This window comes from Quercus lobata, chromosome 4 (genome assembly GCF_001633185.2).
Source record: "Quercus lobata isolate SW786 chromosome 4, ValleyOak3.0 Primary Assembly, whole genome shotgun sequence".
In the NCBI taxonomy this organism is placed as follows: Eukaryota; Viridiplantae; Streptophyta; class Magnoliopsida; order Fagales; family Fagaceae; genus Quercus; species Quercus lobata.
In genome coordinates, this window is record NC_044907.1 from 94,494,468 (window position 1) to 94,514,299 (window position 19,832).

The following is a 19,832-nucleotide window of genomic DNA, read 5'->3' on the forward strand; positions in this document are numbered from 1 at the left end:
AGTTTCTATCATCCTGTATCAACAATTTTTTCTTTCCTCATAAAAGTGTACTTAAGACCTTACATTCTTTAAAGAATAAAAATTGTCACACACATCCTATTATATACTCATTTTTTAAACTAAAACACATGATCGGAAAACATGATTTCAATTTTGAAATAGTGCTTTCAGATATCGATATTAGTTTAAATTTTTTTTCAGGTTACCATTTCAGTTTAAAAATGTGTGAACACTACTTTTTTTAAAAAATATATATATATATTTACCCTTCTTAACCAACTTGTCTTTGGATCAAAGTAATCCAATAAAAATAAATTATACATTGCTAGCACTCCTAATATTTGGGAGTGCTTGTCAGTCGTCACTTTAATCCTTTAGCATTAATTGTCCGAGTACATGCAAATCTCAAGTACAAGATAATACACTATATCAGTGATATGAAAAGCTTAACTTTAGAAAGTGTGAACTGGGAATGGATGTACCATTCTCCATCATTAAGATAATACTAGCTGCAGACCCACGCTATGCGTGGAAATATTATTAATGATCATTTGTAATTAAACTTATTTAAAAGTAAAAATTTTGTAATAAAAGTTCTTTAAGGAACATTTTGTGAATTGCCAAAAGAAATTTCTTACGGCATAAGTTAATCAACTACCATTACTTTAAAAAAAAAAAATCATCAAAGAAATATAACACAACTTATCAAATTATTCAAACAAAATTTTGTCAAGAAATCATTCGAATCAGCCATCAAATAGTATACCCTAGAAACTTCATAATTAAATATAGTATAGAGTAAACATAGATTTTACAAAAATTAAATAATGAATTCAAATTGAGATGATAAAATTAATAATAATAAAAAAGAAGTTGAAAAATGAAAGGAAGAATCATGGTGTAAATTTTTGTGCTATTGAATATTACTCTCATACTTGTGGACTATATATGTATAAGAATGTAACTATTATAAGAATGATTATTGTGATTTATTGATAATATTAATAATAAAAAATTAAAACCTAAAACATTTTTTCCTCTTATATAATGGAGAAGACAATTTATTGTCATTTAATTTAATTAAAACAATAAAGAATATACTCATATAATCATACATTTGTATTATTACCCAGGCAAACAAAGAGTCATTCTTAAAATATTTGATGACTTCTATATCCAATAAACCATTTTAGAAAAGACTTTGATTATTATTATTTTAATGCATTAGAGTTACAAAATATTTAGATAGTTTATTCAAATATGATGTGGATAATAAAAATAAATACGCTATGTGAATTAGAGAACAACATGATTATATCTGCTAAGCGTGAAGACGTAGAATTGGACAAAGAAACTCCTAGTCTTAGCCCCCAACAACTTTTTAGTATTCTTCATATTATTTGGAGGCACATCAACCATCGCTCTTTTAGTCTACATTTAGGGAGCATTTTGTTTGCTGTAATGTTACATTACACCGTAATATTACATTATTGTAATCTTATATTAATTTAATCTCAATACAAGAATACAACATTACATTGTTTAGGAAAGTAATGAAATTAAGGTGATGTAATATATTTTTTTAATTTTAGATTATGATAATGTTAGAAAAAAATAAAATAAACTAAAAAACCTTAATATCACATCAAGGACACATCACAAGAAACCAAACGCTTTGCGTGTTGATAAACCAATACTTCGTCACAAAATCATGTTAAGGGTAATGAGGACTATAATGGGGGCATTGGAGGAGTCATATCATATTGAAGATAATGAGGACTATAATATAATGGGGCATTGGGGGAGACAAACGCGACGATTCTCAAGAAGGATCAGTGATGTTGCTAAGAATGCAAGTAATTCTCGCAACACATTTGATCTGAGGGATCTGTGGAATCAAGTATAGAACTCTTTATGGCTATTGGCATCTAGAGATGTGGATCGAAAATAACTCTCTTCATGAATGCCAGAAGAAGTATTACATTAAATTTAGAGAGAGCAGCAGATTATGGCCATTGTATAATATGTAGTTTTTCATTTTATGGGAATTATTTTCCTTTTTTTTTTTTTCCTTATCCCTCCTATGAATATATTTTTATGTATTATCATATTTGAAATTAAAATGTATTTTATATGTATCTGAGTCTTAATTTCTACAAGTCAAAGCAATTACCATGCATACATGCACAAATCTAGCTAATGCAAATTCATGGGACCATCCACTTGGAGCCTTAGCCAATTGACTAAGTGGCCCAGTGGGAGAATCAGCCATGTTCGACATGAATAGTTCACAAAATATCACAAAGATTGGCAGGCTAATTAGGGATGATCAAGCAGCAGCAATTTGACATTTAAAGTTAGAAGCTAACTTTCTAAGGACATTTTGAAAAAAAAACCAAGAAAAAATATGCCATTTTGAAAAGAGACTATACTTGGATAATCCATCCTTTAAAAAAAAAAAGCTAATTCATTAATTAATTCATAAGTCCTATTTTTCTTAATAGAAATTTCAACACCAACTAATATTATCATGATCACCAACAATATCATCTAGCTTGTTACAGCAACAGAAGCCTAAAGCAATGATTAATGAAGGATACATATTCATGTGAGCAAAAGCCTAAAGTAATGAGTAATATGAAGGATACATATTCATTTGAAAAGGGTTGGTCAAAACTAATTGCTTACAGTCACTTGTGATTCACTGCTATCCATATGTAGATGTGAAGAGTAACCGATTGCATTTGGATTCTCCAATGAGGACATGAACTTGTGAAGCCGATCATTTAGACCATCTTGGACTACTTGAGGCATAGCAGTTCTATCCTTTCGAGAGCTTTAACTGTAGAGCTCCCTAGAAGACTAATTTGTGCGGAATTTTATAGGGACAGTGGCAACTAAATAGGTATGAACTGGTTGAGTTCAATGAGGAGAGGAAGAGACAAGAAAGAGGGAAATAGAGAGTCTCAGGCAATTAAGAAATTATATGGGAAGTTGAAAACGATGGAGATAAAGAGTCATGGGTGTTATGGAAGCTGAAGTGGGAATTTATAAAACAATAATAGAAAAATAATGAAAATAAAATATTTTTTTATTAATGGAAATAATGATGTGGTCGCTGATGTGGCTTAGCAGGAGCATAGCAAAATTAAAAGCTACGCTTCAGCTTTTAGATATATATAGATTAACATGGTATTATTTAAGTGCTCATCCAACTAATTGCATGTCTTGTCTAAGCAACATCTCAAAATTGTTTATTTAATTGAGTTCGAAGACCTTGGCAGCAAATTTGTTTCTAGCTAGTTTTCAGCTAACAGCCAACCATGGTTTTGTTGTTTAAACTCTAAACAAATCCTTTTAATTATGTATTATACTCCGTTCCAATTACTCTCGCGAGCGCATACATACACACACACACACACATATATATATATATATATATATATATATATAGAACTTAGCAACACATGATTATGGTGTTACACTTAGCAAAAAAAAAAAAAAAAAAAAAACCATAGTTTTGTTAGTTTTAAATGTTATTTTTTAAAGTGTTTTTAGGAACTACTTTAATTTCTCGCTTATACAAAAAATTATTAATTTCTCGATAAAACACATGGTACCAAATTTTCCAACCAATAAATGCGTGTCATGTCATTGACAAAACCCTTAGAATCACTATATTATTGTACGATTTGGGAGTTAGTAGTATTTTTATAACTTTTTTTATGGGATATTTTTATAACTTTTTAACTAAAAAGAAGAGGAAGAAAAAAAACTACAGGCTAATAAACTGACTTCTTTTTTTTCTTTTTTCTTTTTTTGAGAAGAAACATATAAATTGACTTATATGTTAAAAATCAAATTATTTGTTTAAAGTCATTCTGTATCTTATTTATAAACCAATAAGCCATCAAACAGAGGGAAAATGATCATTTGTATGGATTCATTTCTTATATAGTTCAGATTAGATATAAAAAAATTTAAACGTGTATCACATCAATTAAAATTTTAATAACTTAACAATTTCTACATTGTTATATATTGAAAAGAAAATCGTAACCTCAAATTAATTCTCTTCTTTTAAAGTGAAAATGAAAGGAGGCAACCTATCCCTTTTTATATGATTAAAATCTGGCCGAATCCACTTACACTAAAATAAAAATAAAAAACAAAAACAAAAACAAAAATAACCAACCAAATCAATCTTATGAATGATAAATGTTGCTTTTTTGACCGAGCACTGCACACAACCTACAATTATTTTCACATAATTTGAGCAAACCAAAAGCTAATTAATTAAGCCAAGACATCACCTACACCATTGCAAGCTGATTTTTCTTTGTGTTCTTCCTCATCCATTGTATCAAAAAGTGCTCTGCCTCTTGTCTCTGGCAAACATGCTGCAAATAGCCCACAACACCCTATCACCAACCCAAATACCACATAGGATGAAATTCCATCTCTTCTCTCTGCAGCAACTAGCATCGGACTAAACACACCACCAAACACAATTGCTTGTCTCACCAACGAAGTAGCTGAGTTCCTCACACAAGTAGGGAACAATTCTATTGTGAATATGAGTAATATACCGAAAGCAGTACAAGCACTGAAGAAGGATATTAACTCAAGTCCAATCTGCAATCTTGTCCATACCTCACCTTTTAAAGCACACATAATACTGAAAATCCCACTAAGGGTAGTGAAAGCAAGCACAGAAATTTTTCTGTTCAACTTACCTATAAACAAGATAATGAACATTGAAGATGGTATCTCAGATAAGGCATTTAATGTGACACTCAAGTAGAGATTGAATGACAAGTTTCCTAGGCCTAATGGCATGCCATAGTACACCATTCCAACCCCAAAACCTATCACCATAACCAGTAACAACCTTCGGAAAGCCCATCTTTTCTGCACCAACATCTTTATAGTTGAGTAAACATTCCCATTATTCGACATTTCTTGCTCAAACGAAACCTCAGAAAAGCTCCAACTATGGCTAGGTGGTGCAATGCTTTTCAACGTGGCCACCGCTTCTTCTTTACGTCCACGCACAAGTAGCCATCTGGGTGACTCACGAACAAAGAAGTGAACCAACAAAGAATACAAGATTCCTGGGATAGAAGTCCACAAATAAAGAGATCTCCAAGATGAAATTCTATTCAAATAAGCTATAGCTGGTAGTGATAAGAACCCAATTGTGAAACAAAAGAATCCTATCACACCCACTTGGCCTCGCCACCTTTTTCCCACAAGCTCAATTGTTAACACAAGTGCAGATGTTCCAATTGTTGCACGGCAAAACCCACAAACCAATCTTAAAGCCGAGTAAACCCAAATGTTGGTGGAGAAGACAGTAAGCAAAGAAGATAGAGACATAGTTAGGCATGAGAGAAAGAGCATGTTTTTGCGACCAAGTGAGGAATCAGCAAGTGTAGCAAGAACAAGTCCACCCACTAGGCAACCCAAGAAGAAAGAAGATGCAGGCAAGCCAGTGATAATGGAAGCAGCACACTCTAAGTTCCATTCTGATATGATTGAAGTATAGGCAGGAAAATCCCATGCCCATGAATTCTTCGGAAGATTGCAAATATTGGAGACTGAGTTACAATCAAGTTGATTAGAAGTACAGTGCCATGCCGGGTGTGCATCAGTGAAGACACTAATGAATGTTTGTTGTGCATCAAATATCCATGCAATAGATACAAGTAGTGCTTGGAGGAATTGTGCCCATCCAAAATCTCCTATACACCTTTCAATGGTGGAATCAAGAGATAGATGGTGTTTCTCTAAAGGTGGAGGGCTGCTTTCTGACTTGACAGAGTTGGGTTGGGAGAGAAGTGGTGTTGAATCTGCCATTTACAAATATGTTTATGAGAAGGCAAGAGTTGGTAGTGTGAGAGGAATGTGAATGAATAACAATGGATTTTATAGTTGTTTTAGGCTAGGAGAGTCTAACAGTGTGTGCCATGTCAAATATCACATTTAATATTAACCTCATGAAAATATTTTATTTGTTCATAAAAAGAACTACTGTTTTTTAATTCTGGCTGGATCTAATAGTCTTAGAATAATGACGCAGCTATAGCTGGAGATGCGCATGTCTGATTCTATTGACCATTTTACATTTATTTTTCTTGTCCTTGTGCCATTTAATAAAATTTTGTCGTTAGGGTCTTTGATCAAGTAGATATTTATGAGAACAGAAACAAAGCATTACAACAAAAATTATATCATTAATGTATTTTGACAAGATCTTTAAGAGTGGATATTTACTAGATTCAAAGAACGTAGAACACCAAGTTTGAATCTAGTTTTATTTGTTTATTTTTAATAAAAGGTTAAAATCACCAAGTTTAAACTTGATACCTCAAAAGGTTAAAAATTCTTTTGTTTGAGGCATGTTCAATGAGATAGGCATACTAATTAAAGAGCACACCTGTGATGAGAGTATATATTATTAGGTGACGTGCAGGCTCAAAATTACTTATTTTTGTGACTCTAACTTCGGATTTTTTTTTTTTTTTTTGGGGTCGATTTTGCTAATATTTACATATTTAATGTCTTAATTTAATTTAATTTTAATTAATTAATAAATTAATTATGATATTATTATAGTTTGATGTCGGTCAAATTTTAAATACTTCATACCTTTCTCATTTTTGTTTCCTTGAACCGTTCGGTTTTCAAAACATTGAGTAGATGACGTGTAAACTCAAAATTGATTATATTTGACATCTAGACTTCATATTATTTATATTTGTGAGTGTTAAATCAGCATTTCTTGGAATGATTGTAAATGACACTAACTTTGGCAGGGACACTAGAACATGCATGGACGAAGCCATGGTTGGATTTTGGGGTATAAAATTACAATTTTATCTCCTTGACAATATCATTGACTCTTTTAAGAGTATTGTTATAATTAAAAAATTTTCTACAACATTCTTATAAATTGTTAAGATAGCAAATTCTTGTTAATTCGCATTTTGGCCCTCTATTTACATTATTTTTTTACTTACTAATAATCACTCATCACATCGTAATTTGTAACAAAGTTTATAATTTTAGTATTTTCCTCATTTTAAAGACCAAGTCTAAAACAAAATATACAAAACCCAAAATAAACAAAATTACCCATTCTAAAACTTAAAAAAATAAAGTAAAATAAGCCTAGTCAATTAATGTTACCCAAGATAAACAATCTGACTCTTTAAAAAAATTTAAACAGCCAGCAACTAAGCGGCTAAGCGGCAGCAGAGTTGGAAGCCAAAATCACTACACACTTTTAGCAATAAAGTCACTCCCCTAACTCTAAGTTCTGGCTTGTCCCTAAGTATATGAAGATGAACATGAAGATAGTCATGATCATAATGACTGGCCAAGGGATGCTTATCCCTGGACCTTCCCTTTGTCTATTCCTAATAATCAACCCCGCATTATAAAGAAAACATCATTGACACGTGCTGCCAACCATTTATTTCTTCTAGCATCTCCCACCGCAAATGTTATCTCAAATCACGAGTACGTATGGTGTAAAGGGTTATTTAGACCTCACATTTTCTAAAGATATATATATATATATATATATATTTTTTTTTTTTCCCAACTTGTTTTTTTTCTTTTCTTTTCTTTTCTTTTATAAAATTTGTCCAATAACAATACATTATACTACTAACACGCCAACAATGGTAGTCAACTTGCACTAAAATACCATATGAAACAAGTAACAATGATATAAGAATGAGGCTGCGATTATGATCTCTCCCTCTGAGAAATCAAGATGAGCATAGCATAATTAAAAATATTATACTAGTCTCCATGGGTCAAGGGCTTCACATTGGCAATTTCATCGTTTAATTTCCTTAATTTTGGAGATGTTTCAGTCTTCCTAATTTTTATTAGAAAAAAGAAAGAAATCTCATGAAACCGTTCTCTTAAGATAATTTTTGTCTCTTTAAAGACTTCTTAGAGCATTAGCATTGGGATGTAAATACCTTCCAATTACTATTTTACAACTTAAACCATCTAAAATCCACTCTATTTGGGTTTGTAAACTTAAAAGAATTTGCAATCCATGAACAGTAAGGTTGCATTTATGCAACCTTAATATTCATATGTTGTAAAAAATATATATTATTTTAATCTTGTAATTGTGTGTGAAGAGAAAAAATGAGTGAGAGGAAAAAAAAAAAAAGAATAGTACTTTTTATTATTTTATTAGGTAATTTATATTATTTTATTGAGTTGTATGTAAAAATAAAAACTATGATGTAGAATGAATTATAAAATAAATTGATAAAATAGATAAAATAATATTTGAGGATACAAAATATATATATATATATATATATATATTTTAATCTCCGGATGCTATGCTCTTAGCTTTTCCTAACACAACTGTGTGTGTTTCTAAAGCAAGTATTCTATTGCTTTTTGAAACAGTGTCTAAAGAAGAAACAAAACAAGTAATGTTTTCTTTGAGGCTACTTGGAAGGAGAGAAAAAGGAGGGAAAGCGAGAAGTTTTTGTGGGACCCATCAGTTTAGTTTCGTTGACATGAGAGAAAAGAAAGTGGGCTTATTGGAGGGATGAAGACATGAAGTTACTATGGTATCCATAGTTTTGTTATTGGCCCAAATTAAATGAAAGGAGAGTAGAAGGGAGAGAGTTGGTAGGTGATTATGACTTCTTATATTTTAAAATTATTAATATGTAAAAATATTGTTTTGATACTTATATATTGGTCCCATTTTTGTTTTGGTTCTCACTTTTTAATCGTGCCTATTTGAATCATTAAAAATGAAAAAACATGTCTAGTTTTTGTCGTCAACTTACTAACAAAAAATTCATACATAAAAAATATAGCGCTTTGTTGGCAAGCTTTGCAATTAAAAAAATAAATAATTGATTCTACGTGCCATTAGCCCCCATTCATGTCATATCCATATCAAAAAAAAAAAAAAAAGCCATGTCAGGTTACAAAATAAAAACAAAATTAAGAAATTATAATTTTAAAATAATTAATTTTTTTTTTCTTGTCATTAGTTTGTTTTTTTGCAAGAACATATTTTCATGTTCATGTTTACGTGTTCTTCCGCGTGTTACTGTTCAAGTTCTTCATGTTCTTTCCTCCAAAGAACATGTTTGGTTGCCCAAAAAAGTAAAAAAATCATAATTAAACATACAAAAACATATAAATCTCAAAGAGCTAATAAATCTTAAAGAACAAACCCGAAAACACAAAAAAACCCAGAAACCCAGGAACTCAAAAAAACCCATAAATCTCAAAGAACAAATCCAACCAACCATTGGCAAATCACACCCTCGACCACCACGACAAATCACACACACATATTGCACTTAGCAACCCATGGTTATGGTGTTACACTTAGCAAAAAAAAAAAAACATAGTTTTGCTAGTTTCAAATTTTTTTTCTTAAAATATTTTTTTAATAACTTGTTTGATTTCTCGCTTGTTTGAGAAATTATACATTCCTCAATAGGACACATGTCACCGATTTTTCAAACTAATAAATGTGAGTCATGTAATTAACAAAACCCTTAAGCACTACACTTAAATGAATACAAATCATTTATATATATATATATATATATATATATATATATGTATGTATGTATGTATGTATGTATATATATATATATATATATATCTGTGTGTATTATATTTCACTTCATTTTTCACTAATCATAACTTGCCATGTGTTTGATATTTTTCCATTCTAAGCCTTAGCTGTTTTATAAGAAAAGTCAAATAAATAAATGACAAATTATAATTGGTAAAACATAAAATTATGATGCTCAGTTGAGTGTATATAAGTCTACCATATATAGGTGAGTGGTCCGCAGGTTGTCAGTTTGTTTATGTCTATGGGTGTGTAAGCTTGGTGGATTGTCAGCATGTGGTTTATATTCAGAATATCTTCTTTGTCCTAAGATTATTGTATAATTTTTGCTTTGTTTAATAAGCACACAAAAGGGCACACTCTGTTGAACATGATGATTAATTGACTAAGGGGATAGTTATCCTTGAAACTTTTCTTTGTCCAAATTAGCTCAAATGATAAAGTATCTTGTCATTGAACAAGAGATTAGAATTTAATTTATGTCTACACAAAAAATCAATTGATGTACCAACTATAAAATAAAGAACAATTATCATGAAGTGGACATCATAAATATAAAATACTATCATATCTATAAATAAATAAATAACTAGCATATCCTTGAACTTTCCCTTTGTCTATTCCTAATAAATTATAGTTTATCCCTCAACCAATAACATATATTCGGTTTGTCTACTACCAAATTATTAAGACTTCCCTTCAAACACATGAACCAACCTAGCAATGACAAAGACAGCCTCAATAAAATGCGCAGCCATCAATTTCTATCTTCCAGCATCAATTGAACTCACCAAGAAAATTATCTACCATCTCAAGTGTATGTATGGTGTAGGTTTTTTTCTCCCCTTATAAAAGTGTTTTTAAGACCTCACCCTTTTTAAAAACATTTTCTCCCCTTAGAGCATCCACAGCAGATGTTGCAAAAAAAAGGTCATTTTGCCACACCAAAGACCTACTTTATTATGTTACCACATCATTTTACAACATCCCATTTATCAGATGTTTTATCATTCAATTCTATACATTAAAATAATATAAACAACACAATAAAATAATATATCTAACATAATAAATAACAACCACAACACTACTACTGCCACCACCACCACCACCACCGTGGCAGCCACAATCCATTGCAAAACAAAAAACTGAAAACAAAACCACCACCACAACCACCGTCATCAACAACCCACGACAAAACCGATTAAAAATAGAGCAACACTCACTAGCACAGCAACTCAAACCCAGAAAACACAACCAAAACCCACTAGCACTGGCAACCCAAACCCATGAAACTACTAGCACCGCCAACCCAAAGCCACGAATCCACTTGCACCAGCAACCAAAACCCACTAGCACCGGCAACCCACGATCAAGATCTCACCTCACCTCAATGTCGATGCCCACAATCAAGATCTCAACGTCGATGCCCATGATCGTGACGAACACTCCGATCTCACCTCAACGTCGATTCTGATCTCACATCAACATCGATGCCCACGTTGATTCTAATCAGCGATGACAATGGCAATGACGATGACGATGCCTGGAGAGATCGGCGATGACGATGCAAAATTCAACCGGTGAGAGATCGGCGATGATGGATCGGCGATGACAATTGACGATGATGGATCAAGATCAACAATTTATAAGAGAGAGGGAATCGGTGAGAGAGAACAGAAAAGAATAAACTGAAGAGAGAGGAGAGAGAAAAGAGAATAAAAAAATATTAATCAATTATACCATTCCCATCCGTACAATGGTAAATATGCAACGGCACTGTTCATCTGTGGCAAAAATTATGGCATTTGGAACATCTGATAAATGTGTCAAATGGTGTTTGGTGTGCTAAATGTGCCAAATATTTGGCATTTGGTACATTTACCACATGTGGATGCTCTTACCCAAACTTGCTTTTAGATCAAAATAATCCAATACATATATATTATACAATTGTAGCATTCCTATCAATAATTTGGCAGTGCTTGTCACTTCAATACTTTTTAGCATTGTCCAAGTACATGCAAAGCAAGTACGAGATACTATACTATACCAATGACGTAATAAGCTTTATCCATAAGAAATTGTGGGCTGGGAATGGATCGATGTACCATTTATCCATAAGAATGATAATAATAGCATAATTTTGTTATTGTGCTATTATAATCATTCTTATGGATGAAATTATGCTAGTAATAGCATAATTTCATCCAACTAATTGTCTTGTCTAAGCAAAAGCTCAAAGGTATTTATTTAATTGAATTCGAAAACCTCGGCAGCAAATTTGTTATTACTAGCTTGTTTTCAGCCAACAGCAAACCATGGTTGTGTTATTTAAACAATTCCATTTAATAAATCTATGTATTATATTCCGTTTCAACTGCTCACACACACATATAGATCTGTGTCTTGTAATTAACAAAATCCTTGTAATCACTGCACTTAAATGTATGATTTGTGAGTTAAAAGTATTTTTATAACTTTTTTACTTATTCATAGATTTAATCTCTCAATAGGATTATCTTGCATGACCTTCTTACCCAATAAATAAATTTCACGTAATCAAGCAAAATCCTTATCATAATTCTATTGTATGAGCAATGTAAGTTCACAACTTAAAGGCTGTTTGACGTGAGGGTTTGAAAAGAAAATTCGTTTATTCAAAATTTTTTTTTCTTTCCTTTTTCCATGGGCATGAATCAAATAGTAATTCCAGACTTCTAGTATTATAAATATCCTACGTGACAAGTTGTAATTGGTTAATTGTCACTTTCACTTAGACCAATCATTTTTTTTCCCTACTAAATTAGAACCCCATTCACATGAGTTGTTCTACGGTTCCCCCATTTTTTTAGGGGGTACAATGCCCACTCAAATCTTGACCCTCAATTGTAATAGTTTTAATCCTAACCATATATTTAATTTTAGTGAATACTGATTACCGGAAGAGCAAGTTTCCATATAAAAGCAAAACCTAAAAATAAATAAATAAAAACAAAAACAAAACATATCTATTTCTCTGTCACGTTCACTCAATTCTAGGGGCGAACCAAGCTTTCTATCCATCGATCTCCTTTCCATATTCCATGGATTTGCTAACCAGTAAAGGTAAGGATCAAAACTATACGCTAATTTCCAAATGATCAGTTTGGCTACATATCATTCCTCTCTCTATTTGATTTTGATATGGTCGAATATGGGTATTGGGTATCACTGGCGGCTCTACTTGTATGTGAATGTGGTCCTCACTTGTCAAAAAAAAAAATATTTATACATGCAAAAAAAAATTATATAAATAATTAATTTCCACTAATATGTTTTGTGACCACCCTGACTTGAAAAAAAATGTGTGTGTGTATATATATATATATATACTTTCAAAAATATATTATATACTAAATTAACATATTTTGACCACCATAATAAAAATGTTAAACAACTTTACTTGAGAATCAAAGAATTTAAGTTCAATATATATAAGAGTAATGCTACGTACATCCATAAAAGTTTTACAATAATTTCACAATAAATTTTATGTGGTAAGCTGTTACTAATTTAATTCGAGTTCAATATTAACATGTTTTACCCACCAATAACAGGCTAACAACTTATTGCATAAGATTTGTTATGAAATTGTTGTGATTACTTTATGATTCTCATATCATCATTTTCAATTTGCTCTTTATCTTTTATTAGTCTTTTTTTTTTTCTTATTCTCTTTGTTAGTACAAAAAATATATATATAATATTTCATGTATTTGCTTCTTCTTTTTTTTTTTTTGTGACATTGATATATTCAAATTGTCTTTTTATTAAATTTTGTATAATTTAAGTTTCTTAATAACCACTCTAAAAAAAAATTTCTAGAGCCGCCACTGTTGGGTATGGTCATTCATAAAATTATTGGGATATGTTCTTAAAAGATTCTTCTTCTCAAGCTCTATTTTGACATTTTTGGTTCTCCTTGAAATAGGTTGAGCTTTGCGATGATGATGAGTTTCTTTTGTTCTAGCCACTTGTGATGGGATTTGGTTAGTTGGTTTCCATCTAGGTTCTCTTATTAATGTATTTTTTTTTTCTTTCTAATTTGTGAAATTTACTCTAAATGCTGTTAGGGACTGTATTTGTTAAGTGGTACTTCTGAATTCAAAACTTTGTGAATTTAGTGAAACTGTAGATGGTCTGATGTGTATGATGATAAACTAGGCTTTAGGTGTTTGCCATTGCTTTACTGGTTTTCTTGGAAGTGCTTACAAGTCCTGAGGGCACATTCAGTGCAAAAGAGAATTGGAAATCTGCTTCTTGGATTTTAATCTCAGGAACCAGTTGTGATAACTTATGTTCATTACTTTTGATAATGTCGTGGGCGTCATTTTAGCTGCTAAACACAATTGGGTCTTCAATTATTTTTATTTTCAATTGTTTAGAAAAGTTGGTATTGGCAATTCGGCACATAATGTGAATTAGAATGTTCACCTATACATTTTATAGTGGTGGAAGGGTTCTGCAAGTGTTTGTCACAATTGGACATTAATGTGATCAACTACAGATTTTAAACTCTGATTGGATCTAAAATTTATAAAATAATATTGTAGCTAGCTAGCAATGTATGGCAGATTCTACTGACCATTTTACAATTATTCTCTTGTTTCTGTGGGATGCAATTAATTTACACCAAATATTGTATTATTATGACAAGGTGTTTATGAGTCAATATCCGCTGGATTCAAAGAACATTAAACACCAAATTTGAGCCTTTTTTCTTTTCTTTTTTTAATTCTCCAAAAAAGAGAACCTTTTTATTTTTATTATCATTATTTATTTATTGGAGAAACAAAACACCAAGTTTGAACTTGATACAATAGAATGCCTTCTAAAAGAGCACACTCTCAGGAACATGATGACGGGATTGCTACATTTTTTAATCACAAAAATATGTAGAGGCGTGATGATATTTATACCAAAAAATTATTTCATTCACAAATGCATAAATCTCGTCAAATTCCACATCTTCATAAAAGAAAGGGAAGAGAAAAACCCAAAACATAACCTATAAGTGAGTAGTTTGAGGGAGAGTCCATTTTGTATCAAATAAAGATACAATTGTATAAAGAGAGTTAGTAAGTAAACTATGTAACTTTGCTTATGTCTTCATGAAAAAGAGAAGGGGGAGAAAACATTTATTTATGTTTTGTTTTGTTTGGCAACTGGCTTGCCATTCAGAAGAAAATATATATATATATATATATATAGTGGTGCCTAAATTTAAGGATATGGATGAGAAGTTACAGTAGTGGTTTTATAGTATGAGCTTTTTTTTTTTTTTCAAAATAAAGAAGAGATTTGAGGAAAAGAAAAGAAAAATAACCATGAGATTAGAGTAAGGAAACTTGAAATTTTATTGAAAATAAAAAGGGACAAAAGAACAGATAAGTCTTGAAAAAAAAAAAAAAAAAAAAAAGTAAACAATAAAAACGTGGAATATAGTAGTGGTTTTTTTATAGTAGGATTTTTTAATTTTTCAAAATAAAAAAGAGAAGATTTGGGGAAAAAAAAAGAAAAAAGAACCGTGAGATTAGAGTATGTAAAAAAAAATAAAAATAAAAATAAAACGTGGGGTTGAGTGGAATATGGGATAGATGTGAGAGTTGAGTTTAAAAAATCCACCGGAAAAGTGATCCTATTTTGTAGGGAATTAGAGATATATTTTTACCAAAATATCCTATTTAAATTTAATGGTGTAGGGATATTTTTAAACCACACAATTGAGGATCTCAAACAGAGAAAGTCTCTTAAATAGTAGTGTAGATAATAAAAATAAAATTATTTTTATTTTTTTTTTTTTGAAGTGAAGTGATCTTTTACTTTAAGTTATATAATAAATATATATTGTGTGAGATTATAAAAAAAAAAAAAAAATTATATTTGTAGCTCCAAATTTATATATATATATATATATATTTTTTTTTTTTTTTTGATAAACCTTAAAAATAATTAAAATTGAAAACATAAAGCACCACAATATAACATAGATGTAAATGAAAATGCCCTAGATTGAATATATAAATGCAATCCATAAAATAAATTTAAAACATAGTTTTGTAAAAGCTCCAGTTAAAAATATTAACATAAAATGTTTATCTATAAATCTAAACATCAAAAAATCGAATTTCATTTAAATATTTTATATGGTCCCAAAGAGCAAAACGTTAGTTTTCAATCTAACCTAATTAATTCATTAAATTAGAGATTTAAAATATTTCCACATACATCAATTAGTATTTTTTATTAATGTTTAAACTTAAGAAATAGTAAACAAATAGATTTGTTTACTTAATTAAATCATCATATATAATCAGATATTTAGATATATTCTAAGGGAAATATATAAGTTTATATATTTTAAGATCATTATTTCATTCGTTTTTTTTTTTTTTAAAGATCATTATTTCATTTATATTTGAAAAAAAAATAGTAATGATTAATACCTTGATGCTACCGTTTAACAGTCCTCTTCCTTGTTTTGTTCTTCCTCCTAATCATTTCAGATCAAGCTTGTGGTGATTGTGTTGCCTGGTTTATATTAGGAATTACTTGGTTTCATAAAATTAAAAAAAAAAAAAAAAATCAAACTTGGTTTATTTTAACTCTTTTTCAACATCAAATATTCTTCTTTTTTTTGTCCTCATCCTCACACCAAAAAAAAAAAAAAAGTAAATAAAACAAAACAAAATAAGGGTGGGTATACCTGACTCATATAATGAAATCCTATATCCTTGTTAGCTTTGAAAGTTGGTTCAGAGAATCAAAGATTCAAAGGTTTTAACACTCATAATCTAGCCAAAATGACCATATACCACTGTTTGGAAAAATATTTAGCAATATACCACTGTTTGTGAAATATTCAGTAACCTATCACCTTTTTAAAACTCGAATTTGTGAAATTCAAATTTGCCGTGTAACTTTAGTTCTTTGAAAAAATAGCCTTCAATTTTGTCGTGCTATTTTTTATAGAACTTGAGTTTCTGGAACTTGAGTTACATCAAAAAATGTCCATGGAATTCGAGTTTGTGAAACTCGAGTTCATGGCAAACTCGAGTTTCACAAACTCAAGTTTTAAAAAATTAGTAAATCCCTAATTATTTTGCAAACAATGGTAGATCTATACATATTTTGCCAAATAGTGGTACTTGGCCATTTTGGCCCTCATAATCCCACCACCACTATTCTTTGTCTACTTCTTCTTCAGGTTGATTATTGTTTTGAGGCATTGCATTGGGCGAAGTTAATTAACTTTTTTTGTGGCGGTGAGCTCCCATAATGACTGAAATTTGAATATTAAATAGCTTGTTGTATAGGAATATTAGTAGACCTGGGATTTGGGGAGAAAAAAGAAGATGAGACCCATGTATTAGACAAAAATTGTCTAACTTCAACATGAATTAATTGTTTAACTAACAATAATAGTTAAGAAAAAAAATTATAAAAAAAAATTAACAATAATTAAGCTTTTGTGTTTATCCCTAAATTTAATAAAGCAATAGAAGAATAGTTTTTATTTAATTGTTGACTAATAGAAGAATAGTTGATAACTTATATATAATATAAGTGGTATTTGATGCGGATTAGTATTCCAATTGTGACCAAATTCTTCTTCTTTTTTATTTATTTGTCTTAGGATTATCTATTTAGTTTTATTTATTTACTTATGTGTCTAAGGATTATCTATTTAGTTTTTGGAAGTGGTATTTCAGAATTACCGCATTAATTACCTTTTTTTTAATATGTAAACATGTAGTGTAGTAATTAAAAAATAAGAAAGTTGCTACTTTTCTTTTATAATACACTACACATAGATGGATTAGATGAAGAATTTGGATTGTAATCAAATTAAAATTTTTATCAACTTAGAAATTATAGAAGAAGAAAATTTATATATATATATATATATATTTAAAAAAATCTAAAAAAAATTCTACAACTTGGCAAAAATACTTGGCGCAACCACGGCTTCTAAGCCTAACTTTTATTATATTAAGAAAGTTGTTGCATATTTTTTATAATACACTACACATAAAAAATACGAATTAGATGGATTAGATGAAGAATTTGAATGGTAATCAAATTAATATTTTTATCAACTTAAAAATTATAGGAGAAGAAAATTTATATACATTTTTTTTTAAATCTAAAAAAATTTATGCCATTTGGTGAAGCTACTTGATGCAACCATGGTTTTTAAGCCCAACTTTTATTATATAGTACATGAATTTTTTTTTTTTTTTTTTTTTTTTGACCAATCACTACACAACCTTGTACAATTATTCTCACATAATTTGAGCAAACCAAAAGCAAATCAAGCCAAGACATCACCTACACTATTACATGCTGCTTTCTCTTTGTGTTCTTCCTCATCCATTGTATCACAAATTGTCCTACCTCTTGTCTCTGGCAAACATACAGCGAAAAGCCCACAACACCCTATCACTAACCCAAACACCCCATAGGATGAAATTTCATTTCTGCTCTCAGCAGCCACTAGCATCGGACCAAACACACCACCAAACACAAGTGCTTGTCTCACTAACGAAGTAGCTGAGTTCCTCACACAAGTAGGGAACAACTCTATTGTGAATATGAGTAATATATTGAAGGCAGTAGATGCACTGAAGAAAGATATTAGCTCAAGTCCAATTTGGAATCTTGCCCACACCTGGCCTTTCAAAGCACACATGACACTAAAAATCCCACTGATCATTGTGAAAGCAAGCACCGAAATTTTTCTGTTCAACTTACCTATAAGCAAGATAGTGACCAATGAAGATGGTAGCTCAGATAAGGCATTGAATGTGACACTCAAGTAGAGATTGAATGACAAGTTTCCTAGGCCTAATGGCATGCCATAGTACACCATTCCAATCCCAAAACCTATCACCATAACCGGTAACAGCCTTCTAAAAGCCCATCTTTTCTGCACCAACATCTTAATAGTTGAGTAAACATTCCCATTATTGCATGTTTCTTGTTCAAACGAAACCCCAGAGAAGCTCCAAGTTAAATAACCACTATGGCTAGGTGGTGCAATGCTTTTCAATGTGGCCACCGCTTCTTCTTTACGCCCACGCACAAATAGCCATCTAGGTGACTCATGAACAAAGAAGTGAACTAACATAGAATACAAGATTCCTGGGATAGAAGTCCATACATAGAGATACCTCCAAGAAGAACCTCTATTCAAATAAGCTATAGCTGGTAGTGATAAGAACCCTATTGTGAAACAAAAGAATCCTATCACTCCCACTTCGCCTCGCCATCTTTTCCCCACAAGCTCAGTTGTTAACACAAGTGCACAAGTTCCAATCGTTGCACGGCAAAACCCACAAACCAATTTTAAAGCTGAGTAAACCCATATATTGGTGGAGAAGATAGTAAGCAAAGCAGATAGAGACATAGTTAGGCATGAGAGAAAGAGCAAGTTTTTGCGACCAAGTGAGGAATCAGCAAGTGTGGCAAGAACAAGTCCACCCACTAGACAACCCATGAAGAAAGAAGATGCAGGCAAGCCAGTGATAATGGAGGCAGCACACTCTAAGTTCCATTCTGATATAATTGAAGTATGGGAAGGCCTATCCCATGCCCATGAATTCTTCGGAAGATAGCAAATGTTGGAGATAGAGTTGCAACCATGTTGATGAGTAGTACAGTGCCATGTTGGGTGTGCATCAGTGAAGACAGTAATGAATGTTTGTTGTGCATCAAATATCCATGCACTTGATACAAGTAGTGCTTGGAGGAATTGAGCCCATCCAAAATCTCCTATACATCTTTCAATGGTGGAATCAAGAGATGGATGGTGTTTTTCTAGAGGTGGAGGAGTGCTTTCTGACTTGACTGAGTTGGGTTGGGAGAGAAGTGGTGTTGAATCGGCCATTTGTAACTATGTTTATTATAAGGCAGGGTTGAGGTGTAAGAGGAACGTGAATGAATAAAGGCTTTTATAGTTGTTTTAGGAAGGGGAGAGTATAGTGTGTGCCACGTCAAGCAGCTATGATTGGCACATAACCTAACCTTGGTAAAATATTTTATTTGAGTAGTGTGGGTTTAAAATATGGACATTGTCGTATCAAATATCAATTGTAGATATATATGTTAAATAATTGATATAAATAAATGATCTTAGAAAGAT

General features: G+C 31.1%; 2 protein-coding genes across 2 annotated transcripts; both read right to left on the reverse strand.

Moving 5' to 3' along the window:
• Window positions 1-4,296: 4,296 nt before the first annotated feature.
• On the reverse strand, window positions 4,297-5,859 carry LOC115987168 (organic cation/carnitine transporter 3-like). Its single transcript, XM_031110668.1, has one exon. It carries the CDS (start codon window positions 5,857-5,859, stop codon window positions 4,297-4,299), a length of 1,563 nt encoding a protein of 520 aa, XP_030966528.1.
• Window positions 5,860-17,971: 12,112 nt separating this feature from the next.
• On the reverse strand, window positions 17,972-19,669 carry LOC115987167 (organic cation/carnitine transporter 3-like). Its single transcript, XM_031110667.1, has one exon. It carries the CDS (start codon window positions 19,575-19,577, stop codon window positions 18,003-18,005), a length of 1,575 nt encoding a protein of 524 aa, XP_030966527.1. The 5' UTR covers window positions 19,578-19,669; the 3' UTR covers window positions 17,972-18,002.
• Window positions 19,670-19,832: the final 163 nt, after the last annotated feature.

Coding starts and splice junctions, on each gene's coding strand:
- LOC115987168 (XM_031110668.1), bottom strand. CDS start 5,859: ATGGCAGATTCAACACCACTTCTCTCCCAACCCAACTCTGTCAAGTCA.
- LOC115987167 (XM_031110667.1), bottom strand. CDS start 19,577: ATGGCCGATTCAACACCACTTCTCTCCCAACCCAACTCAGTCAAGTCA.